General features: G+C 42.7%; 3 protein-coding genes across 6 annotated transcripts; all 3 read left to right on the forward strand.

The window, feature by feature from the left end:
* Positions 1 to 2,751: 2,751 nt before the first annotated feature.
* guca1ab.2 (guanylate cyclase activator 1Ab.2) lies at positions 2,752 to 4,901 on the forward strand. The gene is made up of 4 exons (XM_068711691.1): positions 2,752 to 3,031; positions 3,683 to 3,832; positions 4,079 to 4,169; positions 4,333 to 4,901. The coding sequence occupies exons 1-4, from the start codon at positions 2,834 to 2,836 to the stop codon at positions 4,461 to 4,463; spliced, it is 570 nt and encodes a 189-aa protein (XP_068567792.1). The 5' UTR covers positions 2,752 to 2,833; the 3' UTR covers positions 4,464 to 4,901.
* Positions 4,902 to 6,437: 1,536 nt separating this feature from the next.
* On the forward strand, positions 6,438 to 10,664 carry irf6 (interferon regulatory factor 6). The gene is made up of 8 exons (XM_068711951.1): positions 6,438 to 6,675; positions 6,997 to 7,175; positions 7,518 to 7,713; positions 7,799 to 7,897; positions 8,027 to 8,278; positions 8,795 to 9,187; positions 9,336 to 9,454; positions 9,605 to 10,664. The coding sequence occupies exons 2-8, from the start codon at positions 7,002 to 7,004 to the stop codon at positions 9,833 to 9,835; spliced, it is 1,464 nt and encodes a 487-aa protein (XP_068568052.1). The 5' UTR covers positions 6,438 to 6,675; positions 6,997 to 7,001; the 3' UTR covers positions 9,836 to 10,664.
* A 1,174-nt stretch (positions 10,665 to 11,838) lies between these two features.
* Positions 11,839 to 18,908, forward strand: eps8l3a (EPS8 signaling adaptor L3a). 4 transcript variants are annotated; one of them, XM_068711958.1, is made up of 20 exons: positions 11,839 to 12,025; positions 12,907 to 12,989; positions 13,092 to 13,162; positions 13,266 to 13,330; positions 13,425 to 13,583; positions 14,395 to 14,544; positions 14,629 to 14,693; positions 14,781 to 14,890; positions 15,030 to 15,184; positions 15,303 to 15,408; positions 15,552 to 15,625; positions 15,729 to 15,803; positions 15,952 to 16,097; positions 16,830 to 16,974; positions 17,065 to 17,114; positions 17,194 to 17,290; positions 17,409 to 17,528; positions 17,671 to 17,756; positions 18,319 to 18,451; positions 18,538 to 18,908. In XM_068711958.1, the coding sequence occupies exons 2-20, from the start codon at positions 12,925 to 12,927 to the stop codon at positions 18,547 to 18,549; spliced, it is 1,884 nt and encodes a 627-aa protein (XP_068568059.1). In that variant the 5' UTR covers positions 11,839 to 12,025; positions 12,907 to 12,924; the 3' UTR covers positions 18,550 to 18,908. The 4 variants fall into 4 exon arrangements, with proteins under 4 accessions (XP_068568059.1, XP_068568060.1, XP_068568061.1 ...); XM_068711959.1 differs by having other exon boundaries at positions 11,840 to 11,954; XM_068711960.1 differs by having other exon boundaries at positions 11,841 to 12,025; positions 14,784 to 14,890.
* The last annotated feature ends 911 nt before the right edge of the window (positions 18,909 to 19,819 follow it).

The following is a 19,819-nucleotide window of genomic DNA, read 5'->3' on the forward strand; positions in this document are numbered from 1 at the left end:
TGAGTTTAAGTCGGAGCAGTTTTGGCCTTGTGCTCTAATTACATAATAGCGGGTTATAAAATATTCATGTATCCAGAGAACCAGTCGATCCTTTCCTCCCCTCGGCGTTTCTGTCACTTCTGTCGGTCGCACCTTCAGTTGCCCTGGAGACAACCGGACCGGTCCGTCCGGTTCCTCTGTCCTCAGCGGGACCGTCGTCGCGCTGACTGATGCCGGCTGAAATGTGAAGAATGTGCTGGCGAGAGCCTTTGGCGCTTTAGCGGCTTCCCAGTGCGGAACATATTGTAAAGTTCAACTCCACCAAGGATGTTGTGAAATGCACATCGTGAGCTCTTCAGGCCATTCATTAATGGAATTATTCGGGCATTTATTCGGTCATTAACGACAGTCTTTTAGTTGCATATGAACACAGTTGATATAAAATGGTAGGTACGGCTGTGTCCTGGTGCCAGACTAATACATGCACCACTATACAACATCTGTTATTGACAAACTAATACTTGCCTTTGTTTCCTTCTTATTGAATCCATAAATCATACAGGCCCTGACTTGTGCAATGAGAATCCAAAGTGAGTCCAAAGTCGGCAGACGTTATTGGGTTTAAAAGAGACTGACGTTAAAGGAAGTGAAGACCAAACATATTTTGCATTCTATCATGACGAGATATAAATCGGTTGTAAATAGAAATGAAACTAGAGATGATATCAGAACCAGACTCATTGTGTGGAAGAATTTGTGCAGTTAATAAGATGACAGCAGGTACAGTGTGCTTCCTCTGTACACATCTCTATAAAGATCTCTTCATTTGAAATCTGATTTATGTTTCTTTATGTATGGGTTGTATGCATGCTTTCATTTGCACCTGTACCTTTAATATACTGCATTACATTGTGTTTAACGACATTAGTATTCCAATTGCTCTGTGTGTTTATTATCTAGGCTCTATTTCTGTAGACTCTATTTCTGTAGACCAACCCCTAGTTAGCGTCACACTGGTTCCCTCTACAAAAAGCCAATAAGATGTTTCCATTGGATTTTGGATTATTGCAGAAAATAAGCTCTGTGGCAAAGAAACTAATCTCGTTCAGCAAGACAATCAACGATTGAACGCCGCTTTTATGATTCATGAAGCAAAAAAATAAAGCAGTAAAGCAAAATTGTATTAATTAACCTCCATTGATTGGTGGAAGCAGACTTATTCAAATCAAGGCAAATAAGACAATTTACTTCTAAGTATGATTTTTTTTTGTTTTAATACAATTTAAGTGACCTGAACCTTTAGCATGCTGGGACATCTTGCTGTAACAAAAACATATATTTTTCTTAGGAAACATAAACTCAAACGTCGTCAGTAGAGAGGGATGTCCGCCGTGTTTTGACATCCTGGTTCAGACAAACCAGCAGCCGCATCAATGTAAGTGACAGCAGATGGAGGAGCTTTGAGAGGGTCAACAGCAACACGGTGACACAGTGCCATCAATCCAATGAAGCTATAAGCTGAGAGCTCACCGTGAGAGGTCTTCGGGGAAGAAGGTTTATGAATATGGCTCAATATTTAAAGAGCTTTCATAACCTTAATGTCCAAAAACGCACTGTATGTGTGTTTTAAAAACATGTGTAATGCTGCATGTGTGACGGTTGGCTTCCTTGTTTACTTACCCGTACGTACCTCAGAGTTGACGTTCCCTCGTCTCCTGCGTGTCGATGACCCGCCCGCTGTGCGCTTGAGTTCACGTCGATGTCTGCGGGTACGCAGGTGTGACCTCTGGGGAAGCGTTACGCCGCGCTCCTCGCTCCCATTTCACCTGCGAGATGATGACAGAGCATTGACATTAAAGAACAGTGAAGGAGAGCGCCAGTAACGCAGGTCAACATCCACACACAACAAGTCCTACTTTTTCTATTGATGGTACTTCCTATTTAGTGCTAATGAGCGAATGTTAGCGTGATATGAATCATGATGATTATGAATCAACAGAACACAACAGGAAAGCATGTACATCAAATCAAATTAAGAAACACACATTCCTGAGTATATACAGCTACCTCAGCGTGTACAAAGTGCAAAACAGGCAGAGAACAAAAAGAAGCATTAAACAAAAGGGGGGATAATATTTAAATATATTCACAAATACAGAAAACACATGCTTAGTGGGCTTACTATTGGCCACTAACAACCGAAATAACTGCAAAAGAGAGACGTGTTGGATAATCGTTCAAAAGGAGAGATTAATAGTTATCTATCCCACAACAAAAGACAAAACATCAAACTAAATATGAAATACTTTTTTTGGACAGGTGAACACATAGTTGAGTAATAATGATGAATCCATACGTGTTGCAGAGTTCATCAAGCATAATAATGCCTACATAGAAACTTAATGAGCAGTAGTAACTGATATTTGATTCATATATGAATATTTATATACAGTATATATATATAGAATATGTATTCATACTGATATTGTTTTTCGGTCAGCTGGTGTCCTCTGGTCAGCTGGTGTCATCTTGTAGACTAGGATGTATTTCTGCTCCTAGGTTTTTTATTATTAGTTAAGTCTTTGCTGGCAAGCAAAGTGGATTAGAACTTCTGAGCCCTCCACAGCACAGAGACGCACAGGGGGATGATTGTCTCTCTCTCTCTCACACACACACACACACACACACACACACACACACACACACACACACACACACACACACACTGTATCCGGGTGCTTGTTTTCAGTCTGCATACCGGTCATGCACGGATGTCCGGTGGATGCGATACATTCTGGTTATGGTTTTTACAGAATTTTTGACATCCTTTTTTTGTTTTTCGGGATAAACAGACATGGGGAACTCCAGCGGGTCGGCTGTGGAGGAACTCCAAGCTTGTGAGAGTCATCAGTGGTACAGAAAATTCATGACCGACTGCCCATCTGGACTTCTCACCTTCTACGAGTTCAAGCAGTTCTTTGGTCTCAAAAACCTGTCGGATACATCCAACGCCTATGTCAGGACCATGTTTACGACGTTTGATATGAATGATGTAAGTGGATTTTATAATCTTCTGATTCTTCTCATCATTAGTTGCTTTTCATCCTTACTGAATAGGATTGACGGTTCTTAAAAAGCATCCGTTGCGCAAAAAGACAGAAGTTTAGTTCTCATTACCTTTATTTATGTATTTCTTTGATAATGCTGCTATTTAATAGTCCAGGTCACATTCATAATATATCTATCATCTTGATTATCTGCATCTACTTTTACCAAAAAAATAAGGATTAAAATGATCATCAGAAAACCCACAGAGATTGATATTTGTACTTTACTTCCACCCACTACATCTATTTCATGTCTATTCACTCATTATGGCAAACTGGCAGAGCAAAGAAACTGGGTCATGTTCATCTCAAATTTTCAAAAAGCAGCGATTGTGTTTTTCCTCAGTGCCTGCCAGTGTGTTCACGAGACTGTTTCTGCTAATAGAGATCGGACTGAGGGACACTTCTATTAGAGAGGGGGCTCATCCCACTGACGCTAAACCTGAAAACAAGACCGGTGCAACCTCTTGTCCATGGAGGTGTAGATCAGCGAGCATTACATTTATTATAGAAGTTCTAAAATGGGTGGGCAACACAGGCCTTGATTCCACAAGTTTTTTTGCACAGACTGTCCATAATGTCCTTCTCTTTCGTAGGACGGCTTCATTGACTTTATGGAGTATGTAGCCGCTCTGAGCCTGGTGCTGAAGGGAGGAGTGCAGCAGAAGCTCCGCTGGTACTTTAAACTGTACGACGTGGACGGGAGTGGATACATCGACCGCGAGGAGCTGCTTCAGATAATTAAGGTGGGCATGAGCCTCGACGCGTTGGCTTTGGAGCAGATAAGTAAATCCCGAGTCCTATCCTGAAATCACCCGCTCAGACCTCTCGGGTCTGACTGAGATGCGGCACAGAAATCCCACCTCCGGCTTAGAGGGGCGTGGAACACACTGCGGCGAAAGCTGACACTTAGCTGACATCTGCTGGCTGAAGAAATGCAGGCAACGGTTACATGTCTTTAACACGATCTCCTCTCTTTGTGTCACGTTTAGTCCATCCGTGCAATCAATGGGATTCCTAGCAAGGTGTCATCGGAGGACTTTGCCAACATGGTGTTTGACAAGATTGACATCGATGGAGATGGTAAGGCCCAAGGGCAAACATCTTCTCGTCAGAAAATGAGCACCAACTGGGTTGAATGAATATCTTCCAACCCTGGCAAATGATTGTCTCAATATGAATCTGTGTTATCACCGGCAGAGAGGATTTCATTTCAGACTCTGTGTGTGTGTTTGTGTTTTTCCAGGGGAACTTTCCTATGACGAGTTCATGGAGGGGGTTCAAAATGACAGCATGCTGCTGGCGACACTCACAGAGAGTTTGGACCTCACGCACATCGTCCAAAGAATTCAAGGAGAGATGAGGACCAACGTCTAACACTGCCAGCTCTATGGACCCCGATACATTTCTGTATATAACTGTGCCACAGCTGAAAAGGTGGGCTCAGGACAAACCCACGAATCATCAGGACTAACGGATGTGGACCGATCTCTGGGTCATGTGCTGGTTCGGTTGACCCAGCAAAGAATTTCCATCAACCCCAATTCTGTCCAATGTCCATTAAGTGCCAATATGTCCATTCATTTTAGCCATCTCATTCTGTTGGACATTAAAGACATATTGAACTTTATGTATTTATGGGAAAACAACAGACCTGATAACTTCCTCATTGTAGTGTTTGATGAACTGTAAAGAGACATCTGAGAGTTCCCTTCTTCCAAGTCATTACAGAGACGCAGGTATTTCTGTGGAGCCGTTTCATGCTTTGAATGAACTAGATCCAAAACACTACCTGCTACTACTACTACTACTACTACTACCACCATTACACTGTAAATGTACAGTAGCTTTAATGTTTATTTTACAATAAACATTGTGTGTGTTTCCAATTGTTTCCCTTAAGTTGTCAAATTGATCACTTAAAAGCAAACGTGCAGCTTTTTTTAACAACCCTGGTACGCTTTTAAACATTATGCTGTTCAATCCACAGCAGTACATTTAGGTTTTTAGGATTAGCTTTTTCCTAAATTAAAGGTTTGTTTATGATGCCATGAGGTTTGATGGCTGGATAGTTTATGGAAAGCAAAGGAAAGAGAAATGCTTAATTGTGATATGTGAACAAATGGAACAGGTCTTACAGAAAGCACCTTTGTGTAACATGTATGTTATAGACAGTCAGTAAGTGATATATTTGTATTCATTCTTTGTCTTCATTCATGTTCTATTAACTCTATTAGGTCTTCTAGTACTAGTTTTAAGTTGTCACTAAATGTAGGCATTTAGTGACAACTTAAAATCAAGTGATATCTTTCCTTTACCCCTTCATCACAGGTAATGACATTAATGTGGACAGTCTGGTAGTTTTTACCTTTTTCATTTGACTCATTTTCAGTAACCTGAAGACGACAAGATGGCACAAAAATAAGGAAAGTCTGATTAAATGTACCTAATTTTATGGGGTATGTTGTTGTTTTGAATCTGGTGACCCCTTTATGATTCATGTTGGGACTTTGTGGGATGCTGACCCTCAGGTTGGGGAACTATCCACACACCGTTGCAGGGAGTCCTTCAATCCTTTGGGACGCTACAGCTGACACTTGGACTCAAAACAACCCAACACACCCAGCCACTAGCTATCTATTTCTGAATGCAAATAATTAGCATCACACACGTGGCGACAGGCCTCACTGCGGATATTATGTCGAAACCAGGAAACCCAAAGGCAAATGTGTGCAGCTGGATGTCTCAGAGAAAGACAGGAGTAGTTTCAGGGAGTGGCTTGTTGTTGTCTGGCTGCTTTGTCTTCTATTAGCGACAAGAGCATCATCAACCGTCCACCGTCTTGAACACTTGAATGGACGCAATGACTGGACTGTTATTTTCTGTGGAAACTCCCACTCTGCCTGCCGGCTGCCTGAGTCATTACTATTGTCTGACAGTGTTTTTACTTGAAGTAGGTCACTTATAGTAAACCCTTGAGATAAAACAGTGTTTTTTCTCACACTGTTCAAAGCTAAAAAAAAATATGCAAACAAATATAAATATGTCCGTTAAAAAAAATAAGAATTGCATAAACATCAGTGGAGGGGAAACAAATAAAAATCGGCCCTAAAACCTCCCAATCCTTCGTTAAAGAATTATTTAAATATTTATTTCTTAAATATCTGTGTGCATTAGGCCTTTATGATATATGCTCGTAAATATCGACGAAAAACCATCTATGAAAATGATGCTCAGATGGGAAAAAAAATAAAGTGTCCAGTCCACGTGCTCCACGAGAAGCTTTCCACTCAGCTGCTCAAAAAAAGGTGTGTCACCGGCGTGACGTCACGCACGTACCTGAGTTTCGGTGAGGAGAGGGGACGGACCGAGCCGGAGTGAACAACAAACAGCTCTTCGGAGTCCTCCGAGGTTAATTTCTCGTTATTCGCAGCCGCCTTCGTCCGAGTTCATATCAGAGAGTTTTTTATTTTTTTTATTTTAAGGGATAATTCTGCAGCAGATCCACGGAGGAAACGCGGATTGATCTCCGGCTGCTGGTTAGCAGGCCGACGAGGACAGACTTCGCCGACTTCCTGGTTTGCCACAGGTATGCGTGTCGTTCTTCAGTATCGTGTTTGGTCGCGTTGTCTATTTCAGTGTTGGATCTATTCCACTGCGTGTTCACATTTTAAATATATGCTGACCTACCACGCGCAGTCTAACCTGTACGCAGCTATGGTTATATGACAAATAACTAAATAAGTCAAAGGTCATTCCGCCTGTCAATGTGTGGCCGGTTGTTTTTTTTAAATGTTTGGAAAATCCGGGACGTGTGACCGCCGCTGCGCGTCAGTAGTCTGTCACTGAGTTTTTAATAAAGCTCTCGAGGCTGTTGACACTGACCCGGGTTTTTGCGTTGTCTTTCCAGCCAGGATGTCGGTCACCCCTCGACGTGTCCGCCTGAAGCCCTGGCTGGTCGCTCAGGTGGACTGCGGGCGATACCCAGGTCTGGTGTGGATTGACCGTGAGGCCATGCGCTTCAGGATCCCATGGAAACACGCCACGCGACACACGCCCCAGCACGAGGACGAGGACACCATATTTAAGGTTAAAGGGCTCTTTTAAAATACACCAGATGTCATGGTAATAGAAAGGAAAAAAAGAGGACTATATAGTGACGTGTTTGTTCACCACGCCAAATACATGGGTGACACATTGTGCAGACGCTTCATGATGAAGATGAGTCTCTTACATGTTCTCCATTTACTGGTATAGCTAAATCAATACATCCATAACCATGTTTCATGCCCATCGATGTGCGTGGTGACATCGTTGTCCATTATCTTGGATATTTCTTTGGACAGATGCGGACCCTGTGCAGGAATCTGACATATATTTAAAACAGGACCGTGACACTGATACCGCCTGTATGTTTCAATGTTCCTCCAGGCGTGGGCTGTGGAGACCGGGAAGTTTCAAGAGGGAGTTGATGAACCCGATCCTGCAAAGTGGAAAGCTCAGCTCCGGTGTGCCCTGAACAAAAGCAGAGAATTCAACCTGGTCTTCGACGGCACCAAAGAGGTTCCCATGAATCCTTTGAAGATATACGATGTCTGCGACATCCCACCGCCCTCCATTAACCAAGGTACACGAGAGCTGGAGACTTCCTTCATCCTCAACTACACAATGTGTCCTTCATTTCACCTCACTTTGTAATGCTCACCCCACAGCCTCCTCAGACGCTGGTTCTTGGACTCCACATGAGGACGATGGTGGTGAGGAAGACATGCCGGATACCCCAGAGTCTCTCCCTCCGTACCCATCCAATGGTGAATGAGTTCTCCTCGCACATTGCGCCTATTTCCTGGCAGTACATTAAAAAAAAAATAAGCAAAGCGGTACATTTTGATTTTTTTGGGAAATTCAGCGAATTCATTCTTTTCTCTTTCCTCATTTAGGCACCAGTCCCTCTCCTCTTATTATGTGGTCTCCTAGCTCAGAGTCGCAGCCTTCCAGTTGTCCCCCTTCAAATGAGGGGTGGCCCAAAGAGGAGTCGGTTAAAATCTGGCCTAAAGAGGAGCCTGTGGATGTGGAGATGCAGCCGACTCCCCTGTTGCCTCCCGCTCCGCTGGCCGATCACGCGATGCAGCCGCCTCCTCTACCCGACGCCTTTTTCGCCTCTCCAGAAATGTGGATCAGTTCCCTCCCCAGTAAGCACTTCTTCTAGTAATGTTGACATCCGGTGAAAGAGACAGACCACCGAAAACCACAACCGTAGATTCAGATGATGCAGTGTGGGGACGCCTGCTGTAGCATTATGGATCGCTGCTATAGCTCAACACTTTCTGTATTTTCCTAAAACTACTGGACATTGTAGTTTTTAGTCAAAAATACCCCAAACAGAGTTAATAGTCCCTTTTGTTGGGGACTGTTTTTCTACAGTTTTTTACTGTGATTTAGTGTTTACAGCAGCAGGAGGGTGTGCGTGAGATTGACTCCAACTAAACTACAGCGCACATGTTCATCGTAATGTGGAATACTGTGTCTTACACAGCCAATGCTCAATTCATTGTCAGTCAGAAAATGATAGACTATTTCGGGGGCACTTCAGATGCAGCGGGAGAAATCGTAAGTGTTTGTTGTTTGGGTGAACCGTTCCCGTTTTTTAAAGCACCGCTTCAGTCAAACCCGGCGTTAACGCGCGTCTCCGTTTCCCTCCGACCCAGTGACGGACCTGGAGGTGCAGTTCCATTACAGAGGGAAGGAGATGTGTCCCACAGCGAACGTCAGTAACCCGCAGGGCTGCCGGCTGTTCTACGGAGACCTCGGCCCCATGGTCAACCAGGAGGAGCTGTTCGGGCCGGTGAACCTGGAGCAGCTGCGCTTTCCGACCACAGAGCACATCACCAACGACAAGCAACGGGTGTTCACCAACCGCCTGCTGGATGTGATGGACAGAGGCCTGATCCTGGAGGTCAGCGGTCACGACATCTACGCGGTGCGTCTCTGCCAGTGCAAGGTGTACTGGTCCGGTCCCTGCGCTCCAAATCCAGCTGCTCCAAATCTGATAGAGCGCCAGAGGAAGATCAAACTCTTCTGCCTGGAGTCTTTTCTCGGCGGTAAGTGGAATTCTCACTTTTGTTGGGGGGAAATTAGTAAAACAACTTGAGTTAAATGCAGATTCTGTTAAGATTATGGAGCTCTTAAACATGTAATAATCTCTTAGAAGGAATTCTAATGACGTTGAACTGTTTGTATGGTGCTCAGGAGTGATAGCACACCAGCGCGGCCAGACACCAAGCCCTCCTCAGTTTGAAATCAACCTGTGTTTTGGAGAGGAGTGGCCTGATGGGAGACCCATCGAGAGGAAACTCATCATGGTTCAGGTGAGAATCCTTGTTCGTAACAAGACGTGATGAATGTTTGTGGTCGTCACGGAACAATAGAGGCCGGCAATCGGCTTCACGTCATACCTGCGCATGAACAAAGGTAACGTCTCTGAGTGCGTGACCCACGCTCGGTCCTCTGTCCTGCAGATCATCCCGGTGGTGGCCCGCATGATAAGCGAGATGTTTTCTGGAGACAACACGCGCTCCTTCGACAGCGGCAGCGTTCGCCTGCAGATCTCGATCCCGGATATCAAAGACAACATAGTGACCCATCTAAAGCAGCTGTACTGCCTGCTGCAGACCCACCAGGGCCAGGACGGCTGGGCGCTGCCCGCCGGACCGGGCTTGAACATCGTCCAGGCTCTGCAGGCCCAGTGAAGCGGCGGCGAGCGCTGTGAACTGACATATAACATCTGGGAGTCACCTGCCATTAGTAAATACTTACTTATGCGTAATCATATTTAGAAGTGTGCAACACTATACTGTAGGATTCTTGTGCTTTTCTCTAGTAATGTTATATGTGACGAGGCTTCTTTTTGTTTTGTTTTTTTTGTATATAAAGTAGTGCCCTCAATGCTGCGTCACTCTGCATTGTGTGTGCAGGTACCAAAGGCAGATGTGGTGACTGCATGGGTCAAAGTCCTGCTTGCCGCAGTGAAACATTTAACACAGTTAATGAGTTACAGGTTGCCCTGTGGCTTATTTATCCAAAACCGGTCAGTGATTGCCACTCGAGAAACAGTGCAGAATACCTTTTTTTTATCTTTTGACCTCATACATATACACACACACACACACACACAATGTGTATATCTAATGTTTTGAAGCAACACAACTCACATGGGATTTTTATATGTTGGATAGAATATAGCCAAATATGAAATAAAGTACGGCATGCTTTCTATCTCTATTAATTTATGACTTATCAGCAATCAGTTGTCTGGTCACCTGGCCAGCAGTTTTGTCTTCAGTTGATTTATTTTTCCATCTATATTGTAGGTTATTTTTGTATTCACATCTTTTGATTTTTTTTTTTTTTAGGTCATTTATTGTATCCAGGAAGCCACTTAACTAAAACAACATTCAGCTATTTGGATCTATGTTAATATGGATGCCACTGCACTTTTGAGGTACTGAATTATGTTTTACATCTAGTAGAATTCATCCTGTGATTGTATATTTTATCAAATAAAAAAAAAAAAAGCACAAATAACATGGGAGTTGAATGAATTACTGTTTGCATAGTAAACTGGTTTCTGGGCAGAGAAGAGTCAAATATATCCGCTTTATGAAATGCATTCTTGTACAAACACTGTTTGTTTACTCTGGAGCTGGAGCTGAAGCTGGAGCTGGAGCTGAAGCTGAAGCTGAAGCTGGAGCTGGAGCTGAAGCTGCGGGTCGACTGCTTTGTGAGTGAACTGCAGCTTTGCACCTTCTGAGCGTCTTAATGCAGCGTGACTGACTCCCAGTGGTTTAGGTTGACAACAGCAGGTATGGGATGAGAACAACATTGAGTAGTGTGTTTTCAGTACTTTGGCCCAATTCCAATGTCCCCCCCCCTTAAGGACTCAAGGACTTTGAGGCGCGCTCCCAGCGAAGTCCGTGAGGGTTTAGGGTTTAGGGTTTAGGGGGGACATTGGGATTGGGCCAAAGTGTCCGCATCAGTAAAGGGCTCGAACCTCCAAAGTGAGGTTGTTTGTTTCTTTACATTCATTTGATTTCCAGCCATCTGATGATGATTGCCAATATACATCATTGGCGTGTGAGTGACGGGTCATTGGGGCAGACGCAGGGAAAAGAAACCAAAAAGAATGAGGTTTTAATGGTCCTAAGTAACTCCGAAATGAATATACTTCTGGATTAACGCATGACATAAAACATCCTGGATTGCCGCTGTTATTTATCATATTCTACAATTGAAGGTCAGCGACTGGGTAGAATAGTTCAAAAACGGTGTCTACAGGTGACAATGTGACATCCGAAGTTGAACCATGTAAAGCGACATTATATATACAGTATATTTATATATTTATATAAACTTCTTCTATGGAAACATGCAGTCGCTGGGTCCCATTAGATGGAGGTTGTTGAGAAAGAAAATCCTGAATTGTCCATAAAGACAGATGATTGATAGCTGTTGTTCACCGTGGGTTCATTACGTCACTGAGGAATGTGTTCTAGTTAATGTTTGGCAGTGTGACATTACAAATCAAGAGAGTGGGTTTTTTTTATTGTGGAGCCAGTCTGTAGCTCAGTACTTGTAATCGCACAACATTGTAAGGTTGGAAAAATGACAAAATGCTGATAGAGCCCCGAAATCTATTTATAGGATCATTTCCTCCATATCTGTCAACCTTTGCTCTGAAGGGATGCCACACTTAAAGGTCTCACGCCCTGAACTGAGTCGACTCAGAATCCCACAGGTCGCTCTGCTACTGGCAGCGGACTTTGTCCTTCTCCTTTATGAGGAAGTCTTGGCTGCTCGTCGTTGACTAAGGTACGGGGTTAGAATATGAGTTGTGTTTCTTCTCAATAATACGACGGTATTCATCTAGCAGAGATCAAAAGGTAAGAGCTTTTGACCATACGTCAACATGAGCTGGATATGTCTTTGTTACGCTGCATGTGTATGTGGTCTGTGCTTGATGCTTGCTGCCTGTTCGCATTTAATCGAACACTGTTCAAACAAACTCTACGGCACCGTCGTCTTCCTTTTGTTCCTCATGGTGAACGCAGGATATCTTTATCATAAATAAGGTGCTGGAAGTATCAAAAAAACGCTCAAACTGGTCGAATAGATATCATTAAGAGAACACTTTATTGTTTTAGCTTTCGGTCTAAAGGACCTTTGTTATACAGGATTTTGAAAACAGATTTAATTATAACAATTTGTTTGTACTTTCTTGACTTAATGTAAGATTAACTTAAACATTCATACAGCTTTTTGTGTTTGACACGTTTGTTTTCTCGTATTGAAAGAGATATTTTACCTTTTTGTTTTTATATACTGTTAACTATTTCTATCTTCACTTGTGCTAAACGCAGACAGTTTCTAAAACATACAAACCCTTGAAATATGCCAACAGCACCATAAAGATGTCATTGTTAGGTTGAGCGCAGCTGTGTTGCTAGGTGACTGCAACTAGTTGATGACTATCAAGATGTGTATTTTGATTTATTGCTAATAATCGAGGCGTTGTTTGAGCAAAAGGCTCATTTTGCTTTTGACATTCAAGTAAAAGTTGTGTTTTTTCTCAATTAAAACTTAACAAAACTTGAGTTTTTTTTAAGCTTCTGTCAGCTTTGAATGAACGCTGATGGCCAAAAAAAAAACTTCCCTAAAGAATTTATTTATAGATTTATTTTAGATGTGGGCGGCTGACTCAGCTCATACCACTGACATAACCGATTTATGGTGTGTATAACTCATATCATGTATGATACGACAGGTGTGGTCGGTGCTGAACATGTTCAGGAGCAACAGTCCCTTCGGCAACGACACCAGCAGCTTCACAGGATCGATCCTGTCCAAGTATGGCTTCCACAGTTTGATGCCGTTGATCTATCGATCGATCGATTCATTCGTTAGACACACGATCAATGTTGTAACTTGCTTGCGTTTGTTTTGCGACAGCGGTTTCTCTACAGATGAGGCGTCATCACAGGTCTCAAGTGTGTCGAGGCCCAGTGGAAAGTCAATTTACTGTAAGTTACCGCCCCACCCATGTTCTCCACATGTTCAGCGGTTACACCGGAATGTTCTGTTCATTTTCATGACTAACACTGAGCTCCCGTTTATGATTAACAGTGCAAAGGAGGGACTACGCGGTATCAGTAAACAAGATGATGAACAAATTTCAGTACAGAGTGGAGGTTCGACGTGGTCCGTACACATCTGAAGCGCTTTCTGAATGCTGCCGTGTTTAACGTTTAACGCTGTGGTTTGAACGCCTCTCTGCCGCTGCAGCACTTGTTCACTTGTGACCTGGATGGGAAGGGGTTGAGAAGCGTGAACGACTGTGTGGAGCGGCTGAAGGTGCTGGACGGGATGGGTCGCGTGTGGGGTCAGAACATGCAGCTGGAGGTGCGAGGCGCCAACCTGGTGCTCACGGACATTGAAACCAAGGTAAGCAGCGCGCGAGGCCTACAGACGGGAGACGGGTTGAAATTTCAAATGCGATGGGATTCGAGTTCTCCGAAACCGTTCTAGTCTGGTTTAGGTCTCACCTGACGGGTCAAGACTTATTTGGTTGTCTACTTATGGTGTACCCCGGTCCTTTGTGTCTGTGCATGATGCCATTTGGTTGTATTAGCTTCAAACAAAACATCTGCTTCTACTTCTACGCAGAAAGAAAACACAACTCTATATTTGAGGTTAATTGCATTTAGAGAATGAATGATTAGAAGGGGTTCAAATGTTCTTCTGTTAGAACTAAAATGTAGTTTTGTTCTTAAAACATTTCGCCTGCAGGCTCCGGAACATTTGCGAAAAACATATTAGAAAATATTAGAAAAAAATGTAAAGCTCTACTTTTCAAACTTGCTTTTAATTAAAAACGTTAGCCATAGATCATACCCGCAGTAGGACTTAACCGTGATTCATTTACTCATTTCATTTGCGTTCTTTGTGAAGCACATACTGAAAATACTCTATCTAAGATTCATTATGATTAATTAGATCAAATGAAGAAACATCTATTGGTAGAATGGTGTTGATCCTTTTCAATTATATACTTTTAGGAGTATTGACGAGTTTCATGGTGGCGGAACGTTGTACTAATATTCTGTTTTTTTTTTAGATTACAGTGGTTCCCATACAGAGGATAATGAACCTGAACTTGAAGATACTTCATGCTGGTTTCTCCTATCGTATAAATGTATGTGCAGAGGTCTACAACATGCTTTTATGTGCATCACTGTGTTCTGTTGTACCTCAGGAGGAGCTGGAGTCCATGGCTTTCGGCGACGTCCTGGAGCTGCAGGCCGTTCTTGACGCCGGAGTGTTCAACTCTCTGCTCACGGTGTCGGTCCAGCCCGGGGGAAAGCACGCCACCACTGTCTTCATGTTTCAGTGTGAGGAAGTCAGGGTGAGGACAAACCCACAGAAATCCGTCTAACTGTGACCGTTAAAATGAAATAAATGAGTTAATGTTTGTTGTCGTCGTTCACAGGCTGACCATGTTCAGAGGGATCTCTCAGGAGCTTTGTCACGCGGGAGACACGATTCAAGCATCGGGTAAGAACTTAAAGTCAGTGAGAACAAATCCCTGAGAGTTGATTCTTATCATTTCACTCCTCACGATGCCTCTCACACTTTTTGAAGCAGCAATGCGGGACTACTGGCAGGACGTCCTGACGCTGCAAAGTATGATGAACCTGAAGAGCAGAAGCCTGAAGTTGACTCAGAGCCCCAATGGATGGCTCCTGACTATGGTGAGTCAGTGACAGGAGAGATAGATATATATATATATATATATATATATATATATATATATATATATAACCGTTGATATGATTATTAATGATATCGTCAAAATCAAACACATACCTTCCTTCTCCTTTGTCCAAACAGGAGATGATGACGCCCCTGAGCCTGAACTGGTTGTACCTCAGGAGGAGGAGGAGGCCCCTGCTCCCAGAGAGGAGGTGCCATCACCGCAGCACTCAACCAACGAAGAAGAACCTCTGTCTACCCCACGCCCGTACACAGAGCTGGACAGGAATGTAGTGAGTGTACAACCTGTGACATAATTGGTTATTAGCACTTTTTTTTTTTTTTTACATGTTTAGTGACATTTACAAGAAAAGGAATGTGTAAACAATCGTCTTCTTTCTTTCTTTACAGGATACCTTGAATCATATTTTAAGTGACATAGAAGTCTTCATGGGAAAAGTGGCTGCAATAGTAGCAAAAAATTCAAAGAAAAAGAATAAAAAGAAAAAAGGAAAAGGTAATTTAATGCAGAAAATGAAGGAAGATGTACATATATACAGTATCTAAATGACAGTAGATAGCTTGCCAGTTTTAAAATGTGAATTCTATAAAAATCAATCAGTTATGAGTCTTCATTATGTATTTATTTTGGTTCTTTAGCCAAGGACGGCATGCCCCCTGAAGCAGAATTCGCCGCGTGTTTCCATAAGATCAAATGCGGTTTCAACCTTGTGGTACGTGTCCTTTTAGTTTGCAGACTATCGTCACAGTGAATGTTGTTCCTGTTCACTCTGGACTGTGCAGCACATGTAACAGTGACATGCTTCCCTTTGACAGGGGGAGCTCAATGGAATGATTAATAATCCCAGCGCTCCTGACTTTGTGCACTCCTTATTCTCGGCATTAGCATTCGTAAGTGACTCTTAAAATTGAACTTGAACACATAATAACGCATGATTTTTAGGATTTGTAAACCCTGTTCTCTTGACTTCTTCTTTGACAGAACGTGTTCGTCTTTGTGTTACGTGTGATTAGCGTGAGTTCTGCTTTCCCTCTCCAGGTGGCGTCTCACTGCGCTGAGGAGCTGCCTCCGACCATCGTTGCGCCGCTGCTGACGCCTCAGTGCATCTGTCTCCTGAGTGAAGAAGCCTCCACGGAGGAGGACCAGCTGTGGCAGTCTCTAGGAGACGCCTGGAACATCCCCAGGTGAGACAGCTTCACCTCACTCCACATCTGCAGTGGGGGACACTTAGTCCAAGTAATGTACTTAAGGACAGTTTAGAAGTATTTGTACTCTAGTGTTTCCATTTTATACTACTTTTTTATTTCTTTTCAACTATATTTCTGAGGAAAATGTACTTTCATTACATTCATTTTGCCGTAAAAGAGAAGGAGATTTTAGATCAAACACATAATAACTCACAATAAGAGAATAACTTACTACTTATTGTTAGATACTAAACCAGTGGTTCCTATTCTTTTGTGTAATTGACATTTCAGATGTCTATGAGTTGTTAGCATACCCACTGAAGAGACATTTCCCCTTTAAACTTCTCCTTTAAATCAACTGTGCAAGGCCCATTTCAAAGAGTAAAGATTTTAGAAAAATCCATAAAATGCATATTAATTTGTGCAGCAGAACTTGTGACTCTTTGGAGAGCAAACACTGGACTAAACTAACTGGACATAAAGAAGTTAAACATGGCTACCACACTGCAGCTCTGCTTGGGCTACTCTTCTGTAGAATTAGTACTTTTACTTTAAATACTATTAGTTTACTGAACTAGGATTTTGAATGCCAGACTTGACGTTGTTGCATTGGTACTTTTACATACATACCAATGGACTACTGCTTATACATTTAGGAGTTTAGTCAAATATATCAGACTGCTGTGTGGAAAGATGATAATCAGTTTTTGATTTTGACAATATCACCAGCACCAAGTGGCCAGAAGACGACGAGGACATCCCAACATACACTCTGGAGTTCTCTGACGGCTGGCAGCCTTCCGAGGTGACTGCAGCGCCTGAACCCAGTGGACCAATGAGACGGCAGGAGCATCAAGAACCTGCGCCCAGCCAGGTAAACCTTCACGTCGAACATTCAGCACATGGAGCGAAAGAGGCAGAAAGATGGAAAAACATAACAAGACCATGTCCTCTTTCTGTGCAGACTTCCACCAAGTGGACACCACCACCACCTGTCCCCTCACAAAAGACACGGTACGCACAAGCACATTTAGCATAACTCAATATCGTGTGAATGTTTTACATATATTTGATGCCCGTTGTTGTTTTTCAGCTCAGGTGAGTCAAAACTGCGTCGCATGCGCGTTATGAATGACTTCACCTCACGAAACCACAGAGAGCTCACCGTCAGAAAAGGAGAAATAGTCGAGGTGAGCTAGTGACGTGAAGCGACTGCTCTTTCCGTTGGCGTTGGTTGCAAAAGGGAAAACAAAACACGCGCGTGTTTCTTCAAAAACTGCAGCTAGTCTTGTCTTTGTCCGTTCCCAGCTGCTGGACATGTCGAAGCAGTGGTGGAAAGTGAGGAGCAGCAGAGGGGAGGAGGGCTTTGTCCCCAACAACGTCCTGGAGGCTGACGATGAGCGACCCGTCGAGGCGAACGCACCACAGGTAGCTTTAAACTCCATATTAAAGGAAGCCAAAGTCACTGGGGGGGGGGGATCCTGGGAATGACAGCGAAGGAAAGCAGGTCTCAGGTCACACTGCGTCTCAAACAGTAAAATCAAATTGCATTATCATTACATTTTCTCAGCACACTGGAGGTTCTCCTGTCCTCACAAAGAAGTCCAAGCCTGCAGAAGTGAAAGCCTGGCTGGAAGACAAGGGCTTTAGTAAGATGTAAGTACATACAGTCATTCAATCTAGCATTAAATGAACATTTACAATGAAGCTGTATTTGACTGATTCATTTAGTTTGACAGATAAAACCTACTCAAATCTATGAGGCGCTGTCTCTCACAGAAGTATGCTGAATATACTAAACGTAAACGACTGTAAATATGTATATAGCTGTCTGTCAATGCATCATTGGAGGTCGAGTCCATCACTGACTTTACTGATGGACTTGAACAGAAAGCCTATATTGCAAACTCGAGGTTTGTGAGTAGAAATAAGTCGGCATGTATGATGCAGCTGGGTTTGGTGAAAGACACTATTGAGTTGCATTGTGGGAAATGTAGGATCCAGTGTTTTTGGGAGCCTTATTGGGGACAAAAAGACACGTTGACCTCTTCTGCTTTGAGTTTGACAGTTGATAATACAGTTTTGTGGTGCAAATTAACTTCAGTGGCAACTTAAAACAGCTGCACTTAACCAACGCACATTCCATTTGTGTGGAGCAGTGCAGCACCTCAACCCCAGAACTGAATAACACCAGATCGATGCTGCTCATCTCTTGCAGCACTGTTCGCTGTCTGGGCGGGCTGAGCGGCTCTATGCTGCTGGGGATGACCAGAGAGGAGCTGAAGACCGTGTGTCAAGAGGAAGGGGGGCGAGTCTTCTTCCAGTTACAAGCGGTCAAGTCTGCCATGGCTGTAAGTGACTCAGCAGTGCAGCCTCATCTGTCTCCACTGCGCTGTAAAACAGACCCGTCTGACTCTTTTGTGTTTCGACACTGTAGGTTGCCATTTAAGAAGAGACCGACGAGAGAACATCAGAGGAGAATAGGAAATCATCACGGTCCGAAACGAGTCACCAATGTCACCAAATACTGTGAGCTTTCAGATAATATTAAGCAATTCAAAGTTGACGCAATATACTATGCTCCGAAACCTTGCATCAAATTATATAAATGTCATTTTGAAATGTATATTAGTCAAGTTGTCGTTTAAAAATGTCCTAAAATCAGTTGACAAGTTATTAGATGAAGATAAAGTGCATTTAGAGAACGTATCCAGCAGTACTATGACAACAGTGTATAGTAAGACATTTAGCAAAAAGCCTAATCTGTGTGTCGTAATTGAACCTGTAAATAAAAGTTATCGGACACATCGTTTTAGTGAATAAACATGCTTTATTTCATTGTTCAGACATTACACATGAACCTTATCAGAAGCATCTGCTAAACACTGGCAATCCATTTCAGGCAATAACATGGCTACAGGTCAATGGACATAAAATGAGGAAAAAGTAAAAAAAAAAAATCCAGAGATTATGTAAAAACAAAAGATACTTTATGAGAAAAATATCAGCTGAACAAAGAGAAACATCTCGAGCGTGAGCGTCAGAATACTTCCTATTTGATAATTAATGCGCAAATAGAAATAAATCAATGTGAACTATAAATCTGTCCTATTTGAATAACTGGTTAGTTTTTGTGTGACATCCAAAATAATAAGCAACAATTGTGACGATCAAATGAGTAAAAATGATCAATACTGGTACTGGTTCAAGCTTCTCATGTGTTGCTTCCTCTTAGTTGTCTATGATAGTCGTGGACAGTTGAACTGAAATAAACAATCTAAATACATCATTACGCAGAATTATGATTACCATTTATCATATTTTACAGACAAAACAATAAAAATAATGAATGAATGAAAAAAACAAATAGGGCTGCCCCCTCTTAGTTGATTAGTCGACTACTCGGTCATTTTGGTCTAGTCGACTAACACTTCTTGAGTCGATTAGACATTCTTCTATGCCTTTTTATGATCAATAAATTAATTCCAAGATACTTATGAGCACATCCTCTGGTAAACATAAGATTCAAAGTGGTGCTTTTCTCTAAACCTTTGTGGAGAAACTCAGTTTTTTCAGATCTGTCGATTTAAATTAAATCAACTAATCAATTAGTTGATAGAATCGTATGACTGTTAGTCTACTAAAAACTGTCTTTGGTCGAGGACGGCCCTAGAAAATAACCATTAGTTGTGGTGTGCTGTTGCTAAGGACAACGCAGA

The sequence above is a fragment of the Cebidichthys violaceus genome, unplaced genomic scaffold, assembly GCF_023349555.1.
Source record: "Cebidichthys violaceus isolate CVI_PGR_0920_01 unplaced genomic scaffold, fCebVio1.0.p SCAF_17, whole genome shotgun sequence".
In the NCBI taxonomy this organism is placed as follows: domain Eukaryota; kingdom Metazoa; phylum Chordata; class Actinopteri; order Perciformes; family Stichaeidae; genus Cebidichthys; species Cebidichthys violaceus.

Coding starts and splice junctions, on each gene's coding strand:
- guca1ab.2 (XM_068711691.1), top strand. CDS start 2,834: ATGGGGAACTCCAGCGGGTCGGCTGTGGAGGAACTCCAAGCTTGTGAG. Junction 3,032..3,682: donor CGACGTTTGATATGAATGAT/GTAAGTGGATTT, acceptor TCTCTTTCGTAG/GACGGCTTCATTGACTTTAT. Junction 3,833..4,078: donor AGCTGCTTCAGATAATTAAG/GTGGGCATGAGC, acceptor TGTCACGTTTAG/TCCATCCGTGCAATCAATGG.
- irf6 (XM_068711951.1), top strand. CDS start 7,002: ATGTCGGTCACCCCTCGACGTGTCCGCCTGAAGCCCTGGCTGGTCGCT. Junction 7,176..7,517: donor ACGAGGACACCATATTTAAG/GTTAAAGGGCTC, acceptor ATGTTCCTCCAG/GCGTGGGCTGTGGAGACCGG. Junction 7,898..8,026: donor CCCTCCGTACCCATCCAATG/GTGAATGAGTTC, acceptor TTCCTCATTTAG/GCACCAGTCCCTCTCCTCTT.
- eps8l3a (XM_068711958.1), top strand. CDS start 12,925: ATGTTCAGGAGCAACAGTCCCTTCGGCAACGACACCAGCAGCTTCACA. Junction 13,163..13,265: donor CAGTGGAAAGTCAATTTACT/GTAAGTTACCGC, acceptor TATGATTAACAG/TGCAAAGGAGGGACTACGCG. Junction 17,115..17,193: donor GTCCCCTCACAAAAGACACG/GTACGCACAAGC, acceptor GTTGTTTTTCAG/CTCAGGTGAGTCAAAACTGC.